Source organism: Equus caballus, chromosome 30, assembly GCF_041296265.1.
Source record: "Equus caballus isolate H_3958 breed thoroughbred chromosome 30, TB-T2T, whole genome shotgun sequence".
Taxonomy (NCBI): domain Eukaryota; kingdom Metazoa; phylum Chordata; class Mammalia; order Perissodactyla; family Equidae; genus Equus; species Equus caballus.
Genome location: NC_091713.1, coordinates 36,612,542 through 36,633,191, shown reverse-complemented (window position 1 = coordinate 36,633,191; position 20,650 = coordinate 36,612,542). Strand labels below are relative to the sequence as shown.

Genomic DNA, 20,650 nt, shown 5'->3' with positions numbered 1-20,650 from the left:
TCCATGCTTCCTCCTTTTATTGGAAAGATTCTGCAGGGACCAAGGCCACTTCCAGTGCAGGGCCCAGGAGCCTGTCCCCACTGTCACAGCTGTCACAGCCTCGTTTGTCCTGGCCGGGACCCAAGGATGCAGGCTCAGAACCAGCTCTTTCGTGACCTCCTGCTGCAGAAGCAGGAGGTGGGGGTGTCGACCAGCTGCTTCTCCTTGGCTTCCAGAACGTATAAGGTCTGCCTGGCGAGGCAGCTGACCATGGGGTCGCCGTCTTCCTGCATGTGCCTCAGGGCTGTGACACAAAATCGGGTGGCTTTGAACAGAGTAACGCTGTCGGGCTGGGCAGGAGGGCCGGGCCCTGCCAGGAGGGTAACCCGGCCATGGCGGGGTGGGGACTGGTAGTTTTTAAAATACGAGCAAGAATTCCTCCTGGAGTTCACGCTGCTCAGTCACAAGCAAGACGCCACCCCTGCCAGGGGCCCCGGGACGCCCCGTCTCCACTTTCGCCTCCCTGCTCTGCCCTCCTTGCCCAGAGAACAGCTGTGAGCGAAGTCCTCTGGCTCAGAGCTGCAATGGGACTCAGCGAGCCCGTGGGAACCCAGCGGGGCAGGGACGTGGGCTTGAGAGGGCAGGACAGAGGACAAGGAGGGGAGTGTGGGGGACGTGTCCAGGGGGCGGATGGAGAATGGGAGGACGACAACACGAGCAGTTCCGGGGGCTCCTGAAGGGAGGGCTTGGGAACCCCCATGTCCCCTCCAGTGAGGAAACTTTGGGTGTCCCTCCTATAAAGAGTCAAAGGAACTGTGCTGGCTGACAAAGGGGCTGGAGGCCACTGGGAGTGAGTGAACGTGGTGGGGCAGGAGGGCTCCAACCAACACCCCAAACCCAAATGCCCTGGACATGAGCCTGCCTCGTCACTCCTCAGGATTGTCATTTCTGTGAGCCCATCTGCCCACTTCTCATTCCTCAGCCTCCCAGCCAACATCAGTACCTCCACAATGCGCAGGGGGAGGGCGGCCCGGCGCCACTCACCTGAGTATGCCTCCTCAATTTCGTTGGTGTCTTCCGTGCCTAGGGTCTGGATGATCTGGCCTACGGGGCACCCAGAGCACCCCAGTGGGCCCACATGGGACCCCAGCCGCACCTGCTCTTGTGCCTCTGCCCCAAACACCCCGCACCCCGTTCCCTCCCTCTGTGGTTCCCTCCCACCACGGGCCTTGGCCACCAGCCTCACGTCTAGACCTTGCCCACGAAGTTGACATATTTCCCCCTGCTTCTCTGAAGGGTCATAAGCAAGTTGGGCTGGGGGAGGAGGGGGGACCCCTCGCTCCAGAGGTGTTTTCCCTGGGCTGACAGGAGGCAGTCCCCGCCAGTCTCAGAGCTCCCCGCCCTTCGGGAGCTTTGCGGGCTGGCCTCCCCGGGCTCAGCCCATTCTGCACTGGGAAGGCCATCCAACCCAACCAGGAGCTTCCTGCAGGGGAGTGGAGCCGGTGCAAAGAGTCTTCCTCCCGTTTTCCAACACAATTTCCATGGGCCCTGTGTGCCCTTGGGCCCCGGGTCCCCGGGCTGCTTGAAGGACCCAGGACAGTCACACGGGGGCTCCAACAAGAGGGAAAAGCCGTACCTGCAAACCACACTGCCGCCTGGCGGATGCGCGCCTGCGGGCTGTTGAAGAGGGCCTCGCACTGCTTCAGGAACCAGAGGGCCTTGTTTGCCTTCTGCTCCAGCTGGAAGAGGAGGAGCGGGTTCCGGCAGGGTGCCCCCGCCAGCTCTCCTGCCCTCAGACAGTCTGCACACTAAACAGGAGTGGACCACGCCGTGCAGAAAGCTGTCAGAACTCCCCACATCTCCACCCTCCCCCAGCTCCTGGAGCCCTGTTTCCTCTCTGAAGCCTTCCTGGATTGATTAAGCTGTGGGGGTCACTTTCCCTCTGGGAGGCATGAAGCTCTGAGTTACCCTAGTCTTTGGCTCACACGTTTTTCCCCTACCGCCAAGAGTAGAGGAGTGAATCCCATTGTTTAAATATTGTTTGTTACCCGATCAAAGAATGGGCAGAGATATGAAGAGACATTTTTTCCAAAGAAGATATACGGATGGCCAACAGGCACATGAAAAGACGTTCAACATCAGTCATCATCAGGGAAATGCAAATCAAAACTACTCTAAGATATCACCTTACGCCCATTGAAATGGTTATAATCACCAAGACAAAAAATAACAAATGTTGGAGAGGGTGTGGAGAGAAGGGAACCCTCATGCACTGCTGGTGGGAATGCAAACTGGTGCAGCCACTATGGAAAACAGTATGGAGATTCCTCAAAAAATTAAAAATCAAAATACCATAGACCCAGCCATCCCACTACTGGGCATTTACCCAAAAAACTTGAAATCAACAATTCAAAGAGACTCATGCACCCCTAAGTTCATTGCAGCATTATTCACAATAGCCAAGATGTGGAAGCAACCCAAGAGCCTATCAACTGATGAATGGATAAAGAAGATGTGGTGTACACAATGCAATACTACTCAGCCATAAAAAAGACAAAATCGTGCCATTTGCAACAACATGGATGGACCTTGAGGGTATGATATTAAGCAAAATAAACCAGACTGAGAAAGACCAACACCACATGACTTCACTCATACGTGGAATACAAACACATGGACAAAGAGAACAGATTAGTGGTGACCAGAGCGGAAGGGGGTTGGGGGATGGGCCAAAGGGGTAAAGGGCCACATATATATGGTGACTGACAAATAATAACGTACAACTGAGATTTCACAAGATTATAAACTATGACATCAATGAAAAAAATATATTTTTTGTTTATATCTTGGCTCAAAATCTCCCATCTCATGGTCATCTGCTTTAGGCTGCAAGAGAACCGATCACGTCTACTCCATTCTGTTTAAACGGGGCCTCGAAGTGAGTGCCACGTGTCATGCGTGTCCCCTGGGAGTGACCCTCTCCTGCAGACCCTCTTTGCGGGCTCAGTGGATGACGCGTCCTGCCTTCCACAGAGCCCGCCAACCCTCCCCCGTCTGCTGCCTTTCCTGCTAACCTCCCACTCTCCCTCCTCGCTCTGCATCTAAGTTCTCAAACTGAGAGGCTAGATCCTTGGTGTGTTTTTTCAAACTTTGCCGGCAGCAGAATCTTTCCTTCAAATAAAATCCTAATGGAAACCCAGCATCCCCAGTGAGCAGCCGTGGGTCCACTCTTGTGATGGCCGTGGGAGGCCAAGCCCGGTCCCCTGGTCGTCTCCCCCATCTTTTGAAGTTGCCCTGGGAAACCGTGGGTTCTCGGACCCTGGTCTCCTCTTCCCACCAGCCCACTGATCCTGCTCCATGTGGATCAGGCCACCAGTGTCTCCCATGGTCCAAGTCCAACAGGCACATCTTGTCTTGACCTTCCTACAGCCGTGCGACAGTCACCGTACGCTGTGGGCCGCTCACTGCTTCCTCCCTTGGCGACCGTGACCCCCATCTCTTCTTGTTCCTCTTCTGCTTCTTGGCCCGACTGTCTTTCTGAGTCTCCTCCGTGGGAGCTCACGTTCCCTGGGATCCCCGTGCTGACTCGCACGCTTCTCCTGCCATGTGGCTTTCCTTCCAGTCACCATCCCACTGGGCGCTCAGTGTTGGCGCATCTGTCTCTCTAGCACGACCCTGCTCTCCAGCTTCGGTGATGTCATCCAGCCTCCAATGGGATAGACCCACAAACTGGACGAACCCCACCCGGACAACACAGAGCCTCTATCATCTCCTCCACCCCTGTGTCCCCGACCTCAGTCCACGACGCCGGCATTTACCCCCATCAGAAACCTGAGACTCGACCTTAACTTCACACCCCACATCAAATGAGTCTCCGAGTCTGGCTAATCCCCCCGTGTCTTCGTCTTCATGACCTTATCATCTTTCTCCGGCCCCTCTCGAGCACAGGCCCCAGTCCTGTCCCTTGTCAACTTGTCCGCTTATCCGTGGCCAGATGACCTGTCCAAAATGCACAGCTATGTAACCTTGTTTCGCTTGTGCTTAGAACACTTCTGTGACTCCCCGTGGCCTACAGCCTCACGTCCTTACTGAGCTCCTTACTGAGCCCAAACCTCTGCCACACAGCGGCGACCCCTGCCTCCCGCTTCCTGCTTTGCCCTCCAATTCCCACACTGCACGCTGGCGGTCCGCAAGCCGAAACCAGCCTGCGGATTTTTTCGTTTGTTTCACACAACGTTTTAAACATTGTAAATTATTTGCCAGTATCAGTGTGGGAAGTTTCAGCAAAAATCAGGATTTCCCGCTTCTCTTAATAAAGTGGAAGATCCAGCAATGCTGAGCCCACTTTCTCTCAGAGAATCAATCGCGTGGTTCCCCGCCTTCTGCACCGGAGGCCGGACTGTCTCCAGGGGGAATGACGGAACTGGGCAGCGTTCTTGTCAAAGTGATGAGGTGGGTACACCAATTTCTAACATCCCGCTGCCTATTTGTATCCAAGAAAGACCTGTTTCTCGCCATCCATGCCCAGAACTTGACCTGCTCTTTTGTAGAAACACACACAGGGTTTTCTCCCAGTTCACACACGCACTGGGTTTTCTAGGAAGGCATCTGCGATATAAAGCAAAGACCGTATTTCCTTTTGTTTTGAGCTTCACCAAAAGCCGTCCATCACTTAGGCAGTCACATCCGCAACGACAACACTTCCTGGGATCTGCGTCCCCAGCACGGCAGTCCTGTACCGTTCTGCTCTTGTCGCGGGGCCCTTCACAGAGATTCCACGTAGAGGGCCAAGGAGCCAGCTACTTCATCGAGTCCCCTAGAGGGGCGGGCCCCGGCGCGGACGTCTATGACTTACGTCGTACAATGTTATGTTACGTTATGCATGTCACGTCATGATCTAATGTTATACTCAGGTTTACATATATTACTAAAAATCACCTAGTTCTCCTTTGGGCATTATATTTATTTCGCAACCTGGAGTGGTAGGCCATATCGGCCACGCATTTCGTCTAAGGGTGGTGAGGGGGTGTTCGTAAACGTGAGCTCTAACAGGATGCGCTGTGTCCGACAGCGCTGAGAAGCACGGCCTTAGACGGCCCCCGGGGGTCCCGTTCTCCCGGGGCCGCCCAGTCTGCTTCTCTGCTGAACGTGCCCTGCGTGGGCTCGTAGGCACTGAGTTTTCTGCCCTGGCCCTAATGGTTCCAAGCCACTCAGAGCTCCCACATGCCAGGCTCTTCCGCCCTTATTTCCCAGGATCAAATTATACGAGATGATGGGTGGAAAGTCCCTGGAACAGAGGAAGGGCTTTGCTCCATACCCCTGGGTATGGCGGCGCCTCAGCTGCCCTCCTGATGCCCTCTCTTTGCCTAAGTGATGCCCTGCCTTCCATTCCCCCTCCCCCAAGACGACACCTCCTCCAGGAAGCCTTCCTTCAATCCGCAGACTGGGCTGAGTGCCCCTCCTTTGTACTCCAAAGTATATTCCTCTCCGTTAGCCCTTCCCAAAGCATTCCGAAATTATCTCCTGGCTCCCACCTTAGACAGGAAGCCGTGGGAGGGCAGGAACCATGTCTGGGAGCTGGACACAAGCAGATGCTCAGTGAGCACCCCACTATTAAATGGCTGCCGCTGCTGCAAACCCCAGAAGCTGCGGGAGAGCCACCCGGACTGCTGGGTGCACCGCCCTCCCCAGCAGAGCGGGGCGCTGAGCAAGCTGCTGGCTTACCAGGGCTCTGAGGATGGTCCATGTGTCCCTCTTGGCAAATATGGCCTTGAGCTTCCACCAGCCCAGTATGGTGGCCACGCGGCGCAGGATGGGCCGGCAGATCTGGAAAGACAGGAAGGCTCGGCATGGGGAGGTATGGGAGCAGGGCCGGGAAGGGACCCAGAGGGGCACAAAGAGGGGAGACGGACGGCAGTGAGCCCAGCCTGGTGGGATGGAAGATGCCAGCATGCAGAGGGACCCGGGGGTCAGGAGACAGGCAGGGCTCTCCCAGGCATTGTGGCTACCCTGATGCCCCTGTTCCCCATTAACGAGTTTAAAACTACGGCTGTAATGACTCTCCCAGTGGCTGTGGTACAACCCAGGACCCAGAGCAAGGAAATTGCTCACCTCCTCGTCTCATCCATCCACCCCATGTCTTCACACCCCCAAAGAGAGTCCCTCTGAAAACAGATTTCCTTAAAGTCTGGCTCCTCCAAGTGGGATTCTCACTCCCCTGCCTCAGGGTTGGTTCTCCAGGAATATCACCGCTGAGGTCCCTGGGAGGGACCCCTCCCCGCGAAGATAATACCCCATTCAACCGCCCGTTAGCAGCATCCTCCAGGAGGCCTCCGCAGGGCAAAGGACCCAATCTGCGGACGCCCAGCGTCCTATTACAAACCGAGGCAGCCCTTTTTCAGTTGCAACATCCCTCAGCCACAGTTCAGTCCCTGGGCTCCCGGACCCAGAGCCGGCCCATGCATCCCAGAACGTGGGCCAGCTCCAGCCCCTCTCTGCTCTGCCCACTGCACTGCCCCCAGAGGGAGCCCCTCACCTGAGCCACATCGATGTTCACATCCTCCATGTGCAGCACAAGGGGGACCACCAAGTTGAGCACCTGGTGCTTCAAGGGGAAGACGAGGACTTTCCTCCTGACCTTGGCCAAGAGACTCCTATAGATCTCGAAGGCTGCCAAGCGCAGATGCTCTGACTTCTGGGTGAGAAGACACACACACACACACACGCACATGTGGGGAACACATGTTCTACCTCAGTCCACGCAGTCCCAGAGGGACAGGTGGTCCCCAAGCTCCGCCCCACCCACCGCACGCTCCCCATGCACACTCCCTCCCGCCACGTGATCTGCTCTGCGTCCACGGCCTCACGAGTGCCCCCGGCTGTGGCCGTTCTCTCTGGCTCCATTTTACCCCCTTTACAAGCCTTGGGAAGAGGCCGGGAGCAATCAGCCCCTGAGAATGGCATCCTAGTCGAGCTAGAAGGGCCCTTGAGAGAGTTCCGTCCACCTCCCTTCCTGTACCGATGTCCAGAGAAGGAAAATGTCCCCTTAGGGGGCTTTACCTCCTCAAAGAAGGGCGCCAGCGTGAAAGCGAGCTGCACCAGGAACGAGGAGGAGTCCTGCCAGGTGAGGTTCTCGACCAGACACCTGAGCACCAGGAGCGTCTCCATCACGATGTCGCTGTCCGCGGAGTGGCAGCAGTTCAGCACGTAGGGCTCGAGGATGCGGAGCTGTGGCACCTGTGGGGCCAGAGCTGCTCAGGCCAGGGGACTCCGGCTGCATCGGGGCCTCTCCTCTCACCTCGATCTGATCCCACGGATGAGAGCAGTGGCCACACACTCTCCCCCCACGTCCCCATCCCGGAACTGGGACTGGACCGCTAAGTGGGTGGCCGTCCGAGGGAGCTGCTCCAAAGGGCATCCGGGCAGGTGCCTTCTGTCCTCGTGGGTAAAGAGAGGACAGCGGAGATGACAGCTCCTTCCACTATCCCCATAAATTCCCCCCCTCTATGGCCTTTATCGTCCCTGCCGATGCCCCCCATCTCCAGGAGACCTGGCCGGTCTGGGATCCTGGAATCGGCTTGGCCAGTTCTGTGAAGTGGCCCCCTCTTCCCTTTCCTGGGAGGGAGAAAGCATTAATGGCTGCAGCCCCTTACCCCTGGCTTCGTGAGGATTTCTAATTCCAAGAGTGTGTCCCGCCCTGTCTATAACTGGACACCCGGGCCTCCAGATCTCTCTATTCCTTCCCCGGGGGGACGACACCTCTCGAGAGCATGCCCATGGCCCCCCGCCCCATTTCACCATGTTCCTGTGCTTTGCAAAGATCTCCACCGCTCGCAGCAACAGCTTCACTGTGGCCGGCTCCTCATACTGGAACCAGTCTGCCAGGATGTGAACAGTGACTTCATCCACTGTGGCTGCCACGTCCGGGCACTGGAGTAGCTGGAGAAAGGAGACGGAGAAAGGCTGAAACGGTGGGCGAGGAGAAAAACATCTTGATGACTTCGAATCTGCCTTCCTCCTCCTGAGGGAAGAGAGGTCCTTAAGGATTTGGAAGAACTGATAAAGAGGCCAAAGCTAAATGGAAGGGTCACACCCTATCCTTCCAGAAGTCAGTCATTCTGCAAGTTTTCCTGAGGCAACTTTGACACGAGGAGTTATGGGGGATAAAAGTAAGAAATGCACCCAGACATATAGATATAGATACAGAAACAGCTATAGATATAGACATGTACCTGTGTATGATTATTTGAGCATAGAGAAAATGTGGAAGCATACATATTTTGATGCTGGTTTATGAGATACCCGGGAGATGAAGGGGTGGAGAATAAGCCTGATTTAATAGGAGGGAGAAGGCAAAAGGGGAAAGAAAAAAAAAAAGGCTATCATAGGAAAAGAATAGCATGCACGACTTCATTTGTAAATTTATGTAAAATTATGCGTATATATGTCATATAAAAAGACAAGAGCTAATCAGACACATTTAAATGAGGGGAACTTGCTTTTGTGTGTACACACGTATGCACGCACAAATGGATGTGTATCTGTGTTTAGACGTGAGGCCCTAACAGGAAGGAAGTTTCCATGGACCGCCCCCAGGCAGTTTCTCCCTGCCTTTGATTGGCAGCCAGGCAGACCCATTTCATTGACTGACCACCCGAGCGAGCTCCTTAAATTTTCTGAGCCTCAGTTTCCTCCTCTACGAAACAGAGGTAACCAGACCTTTTTCTCAGAGTTGCCATAAGAATTCAAATAACTGAACCCCCTGTTCCTGGAGGACCCTAAAGAAAAGCACACAGCCTCGTCTGTTTTAAACGTTTATTTCTACTTGTGATCTGGAAATGGATGAGGACGGTGAAATCACAGAGATGCTGCACAGGGCTGGCGGGCAGCAGAGCGCTTCCACGGCCGCAGCCTCCTGTTTGTAGATCTTGACCCACTTCACGTTCTCATCAGGCCCCTAAAACCCTGCTGGTTCTCCAGTTTACAATCGACTGGGTCTCCCTTTAGTGGCTGGGGCTAAGGGTCACCCATCTTCCTACGTATGCAGTGTGGGTCCCAGCCTTCTCCAAGCACGCCGACCCCTCCCTCTGCCCTTTTAGACGGAAAATCCAATCCGAACGGCAGGTGAACGAACGCCTATGCACATGTCCACGTGTCTCCGTTGGGTATTGTGCATTTGCAGGGGCTCCTAGAGTGGTTCTCAATGTTCTCAGCATTTCTGGAATACTACAGCTTTAAACTCGGGAACTTCTCCAACAGACCAATGCCTGGACTCCATCCCAGACCCACTCAGTGGACTCTAGGCGGGGAGTGGGGAGACGGAGTGAGGCGTGGGCTGGCTTTAGCATTTGTAAAACAACCCCAGAGGATCCCAGCATGCAGCCAGCGTTCAGAACCACTGCCCTAAGAAGAGTGACATCCATCTCACGGTGTCCCCCGCCTGCCCAGGCTGGTGCCTGTCCTGTTTCTCAAAGCGAGGTCCAGGGACCACCCGTACTACGACAACCAGGAGAGTATTGATAGAAAATGAAGACATCTGGGCCTGGCCCCAGAGCCACTGAATCCAAGCATCTGGGTTCAGGGCCCAGGAATCTGCATTGAAGCCACTTCCCCCACAATATGAGATCCACCAGGGCTGGATGCCCACTGAGCTGGGGCATCCTCTCCACTCCAGGCTCTGCATTCTGCGTGTCCACATTCCCACATCCTTAGCACAGGTCCTGCCAGCACGACACACATCCTCGAATGCATGGACCAGCGCCCGCGTGCCAGCGTGCACATATTAGCTCATGGCAGTGGGCCCCTTCCAACCAGACAGCGGTGTCCTGTCACCTACACAAGGACACACCACGACACACCAGGATAACATCTGTCTACAGTTTAGCATTAGCACTGCGTTCTCTCCCGTCTCTGTTATGTTCAAAAGCAATCCAGCTTTGGTAAAAAAAATTTTTAAAAATCAAGTGCCTTGAATTTTGAAAGGAGCCCATTCAAAGCTGTGGTGAATCAGAAACCACAAAACTCTCCTAAACACGGCGGGTAGAAGTATAAACTGGGACAATTTTACTGGAAAGCAATTTGATATTAGTACCAAAAGTCATGGAAGACATTCATATTTTCTGAACTAATGCTTCCACTTATATTCAATATTTAAGAAAATAATCTGGAATATGGGCAAAGTCTGTGGCACAAAGATGTTCATTACAGTGTTATTTATCGTAGCGTAAAATTAGAAAAAAAAATGGTCCAAGAAATGATAGGACATCTTTGCCATGAAATATTACATTGCCACTAAAATTTATGTTTACAAAAAAGCATGTAATGACATAAGAAGATGCTTGAAGAGAGCAGGATACAGAAAATTAGTAGAGAATGATTTTAGCTACGATAAACACACACACACACACACACACACAGCTCCAGTCAGGCCAAAAGCTAAAAGTGGTTTCCTCTGGGTATCACAATTATTAATGGTTTTATAATTTTAAAAATTATTTTCTGTGTTTTCTACATCTTTTTTCTGGCAGGTGGCTAAGATATATCGAGTCAATCAGTGATGCTAAGCAAAGATTTCTTTTATTTATTTATTTATTTATTTTGAGGAAGATTAGCCCTGAGCTAACATTGCCGCCAATCCTCCTCTTTTTTGCTGAGGACGACTGGCCCTGAGCTAACGTCCGTGCCCATCTTCTTCTACCTTATATGTGGGATGCCTGCCACTGTATGGCCTGATGAACAGTGCGTAGGTCCACACCCGGGATCCGAACTGGAAAACCCCCGGCCGCCAAAGTGGAACACGCAAACTTAACCGCTGCGCCACAAAGCCGGCCCCCAAAGATTAATTTTACAAGGCTGCTGAAGGCTCAGGCGGATGAAAGAAAGAGCTGAGTTTTCCCATAAAGTCAGGGCAGAGTCGAACTGCCTTGAAATTCAAGGGGGAGTCACCTCAGGTAAATTCAAAGCCTGTGACTCCAGGAAACAGAATCAACTGTCATCAGCAACGTCCCCCAACCCTTCTGTGAGGCAGCAAGTGACAGTCCATCGGGCCGCCCCTCCCCAGCGGTCTTCCCTGGAGGCGTCCGTGGGGTACGGCTGCCTTCCAGAAGGACCGGCCGCACCTGCCCTGCTCCCACCAAGAGCCGCTCACCTCCGTCACGAACACCAGGGCTGTTAAGTGATTCGCGTGGTCCAGCTCCTGGAGAATCCTGACGGTGAGGCTGAAGATGGGGCGACTGTGCCAACAGCTCTTGAGGACCATGGCTCTGCCGAGGAGAGCACGGCTCAGGGGCAGGCCCGGGCGGCAGGAGAGGACCACCAGGAGGGGAGGGCCTCCGCCCGAGACGGGGCACCGACTCACCTGGCCAGCACAGCGACTCCTTTGTAGTGCATCTCAGGACTGGTAAGCGTCTCCCAGCCCCCGAGCTTCTGAACATAAGACACGTGGTCCCCATAGCCAGCACTTCGCATCAAGGTCTTCAGGGCCTCCACGGTGGAGCTGGGAAAAGGCAGAGAGCGGACAGGAAGTCATCCCCACCATCGGTGCTTCCCCCCATCACCTTCGACCTACGTGTCTACGCAAACCTCAGAGTCATGAACCGCTGGTGGTGGGACGGCCCGTAGAGACCAGGCTCACACCTGACAAATGCAGCCAAGACAGAAGCGGCAGCCCCAAGGGGATGCAGGAAGCCAGCAGAAGGGGAGGGGATGGGGTCCAGGTGAGTACTGGGGGGCATCGTTTATCTACTGTATTGGTTTCACTTTGGCACAGAATCTTGCACCAGCCTGGGAAGCCAGAATCGCAGAAAGAGTCTTTTCTAAGAAGTCCAGGGAGGCTTGTTGAAAGGATGTGCGGGCGACACACTCAGTGCCCCGGCAGGAGGTGGTCAGAACCTGCAGGCTGGGACCAGGTCCGGCAGGTGGCAGGGAACAACCAGACATGGGTACTGAGCCGACGGGCCCTGGACGCAATCCTCCCCCGGAGGCCAAAGGTACCTTACAGGGTCCACCCATTCGGTCACATGCTGCTGATCCTGGATGATCTCCGCGGCCCCTTCAAGCACGAGAAAGGAGATCTGGAGCAGCAAGGCCATAAACAGGGAAGAGAAGAGCACCTGCACCTCCATCCGCCGACTCGGTTCCAGCAGGAGCTCGTGGATGGCCCTGGTGGCCTGGGGATGGAGAGGACAGCGGGGGCATTACCATCGTCATCTTCAACTCTTGGGTCCTGTCACCAGGAGGTCTGCCCACAGCCAATCACCATGACGGGCTGGCCCAGACCAACCCGCGCTGCTAGGGCAAGCGAGGACTAAATTAGGGGTGAGCCAGGAGAATAAAGGGCAATTTCTAGAATGTTATGATTTGAAAGTGATCTTATAATCGTGGTGGCTGTTTTATTCTCTCACATCCTAGAGCGTTAAGGAGGGGCTGGGGGTGTTTGTCGGACCTGAGCTCACCCAGGGAGAACCAGAAGTTGGTTCTGTCTCCTCTCCAAGGCAGGGTCAACTGGGACACCCCCCCTCAACCCCACCGCAAGACCCCGCCATGAGATTGTTCAACCAAACGCTGATGTGTAAAAACAGAGGCCCCAAGACCTCAGGATGGCCCAGGACAGGTGCTGGGGTTCCCCCGCCCAGCCCCGGCCCCCTCCACGGGCCCCTGCATACAATCAACGGAGAGATCTCTGTCCTGTGGCTGGCCCCCTGGCCCCGTGACTTCTGGTATGGAGTCAGTCTGTGCAGCAGGTTTTCCATGATCACCTCATAGCCTTTGGGGAACGAGGCCAGGATTTCCCAGGGCTTGCGGGCCCCCCTGTGGAGGAAGAAGCCCCCCAACATGGTTACCCTCCGCGGGCTCCCCAAAGCTTCCAGGGGAAGGGGCTCTAGGCTCCTCTGCCCACAGTGAAGGCTCCCTCTCCTCTTGCCTTTCCTTGCCTCTCTCTTTCTCTCCTCTGATCCCTTGACGGTTCCATCACCTCCAGACCTCTGTGTTCTCTGTCACCTCACACATAAGTGAATCAGAAAATGCTCCCTTGGACTATGAACCTGATATGAGAAAGCATCTGGGGCCTGGGGCTGGCCTGGTGGCATAGTGGTGGAGTTCGCGTGCTCTGCTTCAGCGACCCAGGGTTTGCTGGTTTGGATCCTGGGCACAGACCTACACGCCACTCATCAAGCCATGCTGTGGCAGGTGTCCCACATATAAAGTAGAGGAAGATGGGCATGGATGTTAGCTCAGGGCCAGTCTTCCTCAGCAAAAAAGAGGAGGATTGGCGGTGAATGTTAGCTCAAAAAAAGAGACAAGAAATTCTCTAAGGTCAAAGGTTTTTGGCCAGACTTCAATGTTTCAGGTCAGTCAGAAGAGCCCCTGTGGTAGCCTCTCTGTGGTCCGGTCCAAGCTCTCGCTTCCTTCCAGCCCCCGACCTCTGCTTGGTCTCCCAGACGGCCCACCCCAGCCCTGATGCACAGGGCGAGCACATCGCTCTGCAGCCCGGGCCTGACGACTCCCTCCGAATGTCTTCCAGCCTCGCCCCAATGCACTGGCTGTTTCTCCTCTCTCCTTTCACTAACGACTTTCCCTTTGCCTGGAATGTCCACCCTCCTCATCTTGATCTGATAAAACCACACTCAGAAAAAAAACTATACATCTGAAAGTTATTTTCTACAAGTAACAGAATACAAATTTAGGAAAAGCTGCTTAGGGTCCTCAAAAATCACGGCCTTTTTGAAACAGAAGCGAGAACAATGGGGGAACGTAGGAGAGATAAAAGGTGTGGATGAAGAGATGGTCCCCGATGGCAACACGGCGCCCGGGTCCTCCAGGGACGAGCACAAAGAGAAGCATTTAAAAGAATCTGAAGAGGGAAAAAAATTGAACAAAAGAAGGGCGATTAGTGACGGCCAACTTCTCAACAGCAACGGTGGGCAGCAGAAGATAGCAGGATAAACTCTACGAAGGTCGAACAAACGTAAGTGTCAACCTACGAGTTTCCCAGCAAACCCATATTTTAGGAGAGATTTGCTTTATTTACAGATAAATAAAAAGAGAGGGTTTGATCAACAGATTCTCACCCAAGGATAAACTCCTAAAGAATGTACTTTAAGAAAAAAGAAAAATAACTTCACAAAGAAAGTTTGAGATGCAAGAAGGGATGGTGACGAAATAAGATGGTAAATATGCCCGTAAATCTAAACACAACGTTAGCCTCAGACTGCTCATAGCATTCCTCATAGCAGCAAACGCTGGAAACCGCAAATAGCATTTGATAGAGGATGGGAAAACCACACAATGGAATATTATAAAACAGTGAAAGTGGTTGATTTCCAGCGACAATTATGAGATGGATGAAATTTAGCAACATAATATGGAGAATTTGACAGATTAAATAGATGGAAAATAAATTCAGCTACGGAGGACTTACCAACACAATTAACAAGCCTGATTTAACAGATAATGTTGCAAGTAACAGAGAATACAAATTTATTTCAAATATCCCTTAAAAACACAGTAAAATTGATAAGCATAATCTTCCTAGGCCGCACATACTCACACATACACAAATCTCAATGCAATCTAGAAAGAAGACTTTTAGATCATGTTCTCCAGTTACCACTCAATGAAACTGGAAAAAGATGGGGGCTGGTCGGGTGGTGCAGTGGTTAGGTTCACACGTTCCGCTTCTCAGCGGTCCGGGGTTCGCCAGTTTGGATCCCAGGTGCAGACATGGTACTGCTTGTCAAGCCACACTGTGGTAGGCATCCCACATATAAAGTAGAGGAAGATGGGCACAGATGTTAGCTCAGGGCCAGTCTTCCTCAGCAACAAAGAGGAGGATTGGCAGTAGATGTTAACTCAGGGCTAATCTTCTTTAAAAAAAAATTAATAAATAATAAAAAAAATAAAAATTAGAAAAAGATACCAAAACTATCCAGCCACTTGGAAATTAAAAGGTCATAGAAGGAAAACTGTATAAATCTGTATAAATAAATCACTGGAAGCTGTAAAGGCATTTGGTAAAATTCAGTCTATTCCTGATTTTTCTTTTAAGATTTTTTTTCCCTTTTCTCCCCAAAGCCCCCCAATACATAGTTGTATATTCTTAGTTGTGGGCCCTTCTAGTTGTGTCATGTGGGATGCCACCTCAGCGTGGCTTGATGAGCAGTGCCAAGTCCACGCCCAGGATTCGAACCGGTGAAACCCTGGGCCGCCACAGCGGAGCGTATGAACTTAACCACTCAGCCATGGGGCCGGCCCCTTTATTCCCGATTTTTAAAGAAACTCAGTAAATAGAGAATGGAAAGAAAATTCCCTATCACGAGAAAGCGTATTTATTAGAAATTAACAACAAGCAATCTTAATTTCCCTATTAAGAAATTATGTGCCATCAGCGCTGTGCTGGCCAAGACAGAGCAAGCCCACTCCAGCCTCTCTCCTACACCAATTAACGCTAAAAACACTGGTAAAGTACAAAAAGCAACCACTTGAAGATTCTGAAAATTAGTAATAGCAGGTCAAATGGGGGAGGGAAGCCAAAATTTGAAAAATAACCCTTACTAGGTGAATTTCTCAGATTTTTTTCTCTTTTGTCTCCCAACTTTGACCTGATGGTGACCCAGTGCTGAATTAGGCAGCAAGCTCAGACAACAAAATCTCTGAGCAAAACCTTGTCACTCTGGCAGGAGGACCGGGAAAATGGAATCCTATTACCTGTGACCCTAGGAGAGCATGGGTGGAATCTGCACAGCTGCAGAGTGGAGCCCAAGGTGGCAGCAGCAATAACACAAGGCACTTAGGACCCAAAGAGTGTGTTTGGAGGATGGGAAACCTCTCTTTTTTCCCCCTCTTCCTTTTTTCTCACTTCACTACCCTGAAGGTGGACCCAATTGTGCAGCTGTATTGGCACCAGCAGCAAAATTGAGAGAAAGCCCAGCTTTCCAGACAGAGGACCTGGAAAATGGGTCCCTGGGAGCCAGAATGTAGGGAAAATCTCAAAGAAAAGAGAGCTAGAGAAAGGATTTCCCCAGTTCTGTATATATGAATCCAGACACAAGTCCTGGGGTCACTCCTGAGCTGCACATGCATAAGATAGACCCAAATAACCCCTGAGAGGCACACGTGCAGGACAGACCCAAAGCAGCACCGCAAAAACTTTAAGAACTTAACAGACCCTGACATTACATCCAACAGAAGGTGAGACAGACTTGCTGTCTGAAGCATACACCAGGTTGATTGTCTGCTTCAAAAAAAGATAAATATTTTCTGGGGGCCGGCCCGTTGGTGCAGTGGTTAAGTTCACAAGTTCCACTTCGGCAGGCCAGTGTTTGCTGGTTCAGATCTCGGGTGCAGACATGGCACCGCTTGGCAAGCCATGCGGTGGCAGGTGTCCCACATAGAAAGTAGAGGAAGATGGGCACGAATGTTAGCTCAGGGCCAGTCTTCTTCAGAAAAAAGAGGAGGATTGGTGGCAGATGTTAGCTCAGGGCTAATCTTCCTCAAAAAAAAAAAAAAAAGATAAATATTTTCTGGAAGAATTTAACAGGACCAAGAGCCTCACAATCCCATATTCAAAATGTCTATACTGCAATCCAAATTTACTTGCCATACAAAGAATGGAGAAAATGTGATCAGTTCTCAAGGAAAAAGATAATCAGCACATGCCAATCCTGAGATGACCCAGTTGTTGGAATTAGCAGTGGAATACTTCTATTTCCCAGATAAAGACTTTACATAGACATTTTAAACATGCTTCGTGAGATAAAGATGAACACTGGTTGGGATCAAGAGGAAAATGGAGATGGTAGAGGAGAGAGTTTGTGAACTTGCAGATATATCAATAAAAATTATACAATGTGAAAAACAAAGAAATTAGAAAAAATTAATAGAGCTTCATGGACTTGTGAGACACCATTAAAAAGTCTAACATTTATGTCATCGGAATCTTGTAAGGAGAGGAGAAAGACATTGGTGCAGAGAATGTATCTGAAGAAATAATGCCTAAAACTTTCCAAGTTTGCTGAGAGACATATATTCACAGATTCAAGAAGTTCATGAAGCTCAAAAAGGATTAGCTCGAGGAAACCATGACACAACATAATCAAACTTCTGAAAACCAAGATAGAAAATCTCGAAAGCAGTCAGGAAAAAACAACACACTGCATATAGGAAATAATGTTTGAATTACTGCAGATTCCTCATCAGAAACCATGCAGTCCAGAAGACAACGAAATGACATATTTCAAGTGATGAAAGGAAAGAACCACCAACCTAGAATTCTATATCCAGCATAAACATTCTTTAGAGTTAAAGGTGAAATAAAGACATTTTCAGATGAAAGAAAACCAAAAGAACTTGTCACCTGCTCTAAATGAAATGCCAAAGGAAATTTTTCAAACTGAAGAGAAATTTTATCAGGGGGAAACTTGGAAGTTCAATAATGAAGAAAGAGCAATAGGAATGGTAAATATTTGGGTAAATGTAACAGACTATTTCTCTCTTCTTAAGTTTAAAAATATGTATGACTATTGAGAGCAAATATTGTAACATTTCTTGGAGGTGTTTCTTCAATGTGTGTAGACATAACACATATGACAACTATAACATAAAATAGAGAAGGTAAAAGAAGCTACATGTTGAAAGCTTCTAAGTTTTCTTGAAGTTGTAAAATATCAATTCTAAATAGACTGTGAAAATTCAGGTATGTAAATCTCTAAGAATCCACTAAAAATTGATACGAAGAGTAAAAATCCAATGGATAATTTAAAAGTGGAACACACCCCCAAAATTTCAAATAATCCAAAAGAATGCAGGAAAGAGGGAACATAGGAACAAAAAACAGAGGGGACAAACAGAAAGCAAATCATAAAATGGTAAACTTAAATCCAACTACATCATTAATTACATTAAATGTAAATGGTCTAAACATGCCAACTAAAAGGTAGAGAATGTCACATTGGATAAAAACACAAAACACAACCATATGCTATAAACAAGAAACCCATTTTAAATATAACAGTACAGATTAGTTAAGCATAGAAGAATGGGAAAAGATATGTCATGAAAACACAAATCAAAGGAAAGAAAAACTACCATATTAATATCAGACCAAGTAAATTTTAAGACAAAGAATATTACTAGGTATGAAGAGGGACGTTAACTAAGGGAAAAAGAGTCAACTCACCAGGAAGATGTAGGCACCCTAAATGGGTACAGTATACATCTAACAAAATACACAAAGCTAGAAGTGGTGGAGCTGAAGAAATAAATAGACAAATCCATAATTGTGCGTGGAGACTTCAACACGCGTCTCTCAGTAATTGATAGATAAGTAGACAGAAAATCAGCAAGGGTATAAGAGCCTTGAACAACACTATCAATCATCTTGACCTAATTTAAAGAACACTTCACCCAACAACAGCAGAATATATTCTTTTCAGGCACATATGGGACATTCACCAACATATACCACGTTCTGGGCTATAAAATCAACCTTTATAAAACTTTTTAAAGTTAACAAACTTTAAAGAATAGAAATCATACAAAGTTTGTTATCTGGCCATAATAGACTTAAACTAGAAATCAGCAACAGAAAGATATCTGGAAAATCATCAAATACTTGGAAATTAAACTTGGAAATTAAGTAATTCATGGGTCAGAGAGAAAGTCTCAATGGAAATTAGAAAAGATTTTTGAACTGAATGAGAATGAAAATACAACATATCAAAATTTGTTGGATGCAGCTAAAGCTATGCTTGGAGGGAAATTCATAGCACACAAATGTTTATTTTAAAAAAGATGAAAATTCTCAAATAAGTTATTTACATTTCCACCTTAAGAAACTATAAGAAGATGAGCAAATTAAGCTCAAAGCAAGCACAACCAAGGAAATAATCAAGGTAGGAGCAGAAATAAATGAAAGGGAAACAGAAAACCAACAGAGGGGGAAAAAATCAATAAAAACTGATTCTTAGAAAAGATCCATATCATTAACAAACTGATAGCCAGACTGACCAAAAAAACAAACAGAGAAGACAGAAATTACCAATATCAGGAATGAAAGAGGGGAAATCACTACAGATATTAAAAGATAATAAAGGAATATTATGACCTATTGCTTGACCGTAAATATGATAACTTCAATGAAATGGACAAATTCCTTGAAATACACAAACTAACCACACTTATTGAAGAGGCAATAGACACAAACATGGTCAATTGATTTTTGATAAAGGTGCAAAGGCAAGTCAACGGAGAAAGCTTAGCCTGTTTAACAAACGGTGCTAGAACAATCAGACATCTATATGCAACAAGGTGCATATATGCAACCTAGACCCATTCCTCATACCTTATAAAATTAACTAAAAATGAATCATAAATATAAATATGAAGCATAAAAGTATAAAACTTCAAGAAAAAAACATAGGCGAAAATCTGTGACCTTAAACGCAATTCATGTGAGAAACAAAAGATAAATTGGACTTTATCAAATTAAAAACTTTTGCTCTGCAAAAGATACTGTTAAGAAAACGAAAAGATAATCCACAAAATGGGAGAAATATTTGAAAATCATCTATCTCACAAAAAACACTTGTATTCAGAAGATATAAAGAACTCTCAAAACTCAACAATAAGAAAATAAACAACCCAATTAAGAAACGAGTAAAACATTTGAACACTTGACCAAAGAAGATATACGGATGGCAAATACATACATGAAATGATGCTCAATATCATTAGTTGCTATTAAGTTAGGAAAATGCAAATTAAAACACAATGAGATGCCACTACACACTTGTTAGAATGGATTTTCCTTTTCTTTTAAAGACAATACGAAGTGTGGACAAGAATGAGAGCAACCGGAATTTTCATATGTTGCTGGTGAGAACACAAATGCTGCAGCTGCTGTGGAAATCTCTTAAATTATCATACAGCTCCCATACTGCCCAGCAATCCAATCCCTAGGAATTTATCCAAGAAAAATGAAAGCTAATGTTTACACAGAAACCTATAGACAAATGTTTATCGCAGCGTGATTCATAATTGCCAAAAGTTGGAAACGACCCAGGAGGTGAATGGATAAACAAACCATGGTCCAGCCACACAATGGGATAGTCTTCAGCAAGGAAAGCAATGAGCTGTTGACACAGAGGACAACCTGGATGAATCTCAAATGCGTGACGCTAAGTGAAAGAAGCTAGGCCCCAAAGTCTCTGTGCTGTGTGATTCCAATTATACGACATCCTGGGAAAGTCCATACAAAACTACAGAGGGGAAGAACAGGTCAGAGGCTGCCAGGGGTCGGGGTCAGAGGAGAAGTTGACTCCAGAAGGGCAGCACGAGGGAATCTGGGGGTGATGGAAATGCTTTGTGTCTGGATTGTGGTGGTGATGATTACGACGACGTGTTTGAGAAGACTTGTAGGACGCACAACAAAAGGGGGAATTTTCCTGTATGTAAAAAGTTTAAAAAAGGAAATTATAGCATAGTACCTCCATGCAATATAATATTAGACGGCCCTTAAAACAATGTTTACAAAAGGGTTTTCACTTGGGAAAATGCTATCGTAAAACATTAAATGAAAAAATATTAAAATTGGTATATACAGTAGGAGACGGATTATCCATTTCTAAAACCCATTCTTAAAAGGTGGACAAATTATAAATTACACCCAAGTGAGAAC

General features: G+C 48.8%; 1 protein-coding gene across 2 annotated transcripts in view; it reads right to left on the bottom strand.

Annotated features, from left to right (window-relative positions):
* The window catches only part of LOC111772344 (maestro heat-like repeat-containing protein family member 7), a 35,744-nt gene continuing 15,094 nt past the window's right edge, over nucleotides 1-20,650 (bottom strand). For both annotated transcript variants that reach the window (XM_070255860.1, XM_070255861.1), the window contains 11 exons: nucleotides 12,642-12,786; nucleotides 11,971-12,146; nucleotides 11,336-11,473; nucleotides 11,126-11,240; nucleotides 7,777-7,917; nucleotides 7,039-7,215; nucleotides 6,515-6,673; nucleotides 5,704-5,805; nucleotides 1,616-1,718; nucleotides 1,024-1,083; nucleotides 1-283 (listed from right to left, as the gene is read on the bottom strand). In XM_070255860.1, coding sequence (XP_070111961.1) covers nucleotides 135-283; nucleotides 1,024-1,083; nucleotides 1,616-1,718; nucleotides 5,704-5,805; nucleotides 6,515-6,673; nucleotides 7,039-7,215; nucleotides 7,777-7,917; nucleotides 11,126-11,240; nucleotides 11,336-11,473; nucleotides 11,971-12,146; nucleotides 12,642-12,786 — 1,465 coding nt within the window. In that variant the 3' untranslated portion in view covers nucleotides 1-134. The remainder of the gene's footprint in view (nucleotides 284-1,023; nucleotides 1,084-1,615; nucleotides 1,719-5,703; nucleotides 5,806-6,514; nucleotides 6,674-7,038; nucleotides 7,216-7,776; nucleotides 7,918-11,125; nucleotides 11,241-11,335; nucleotides 11,474-11,970; nucleotides 12,147-12,641; nucleotides 12,787-20,650) is intronic.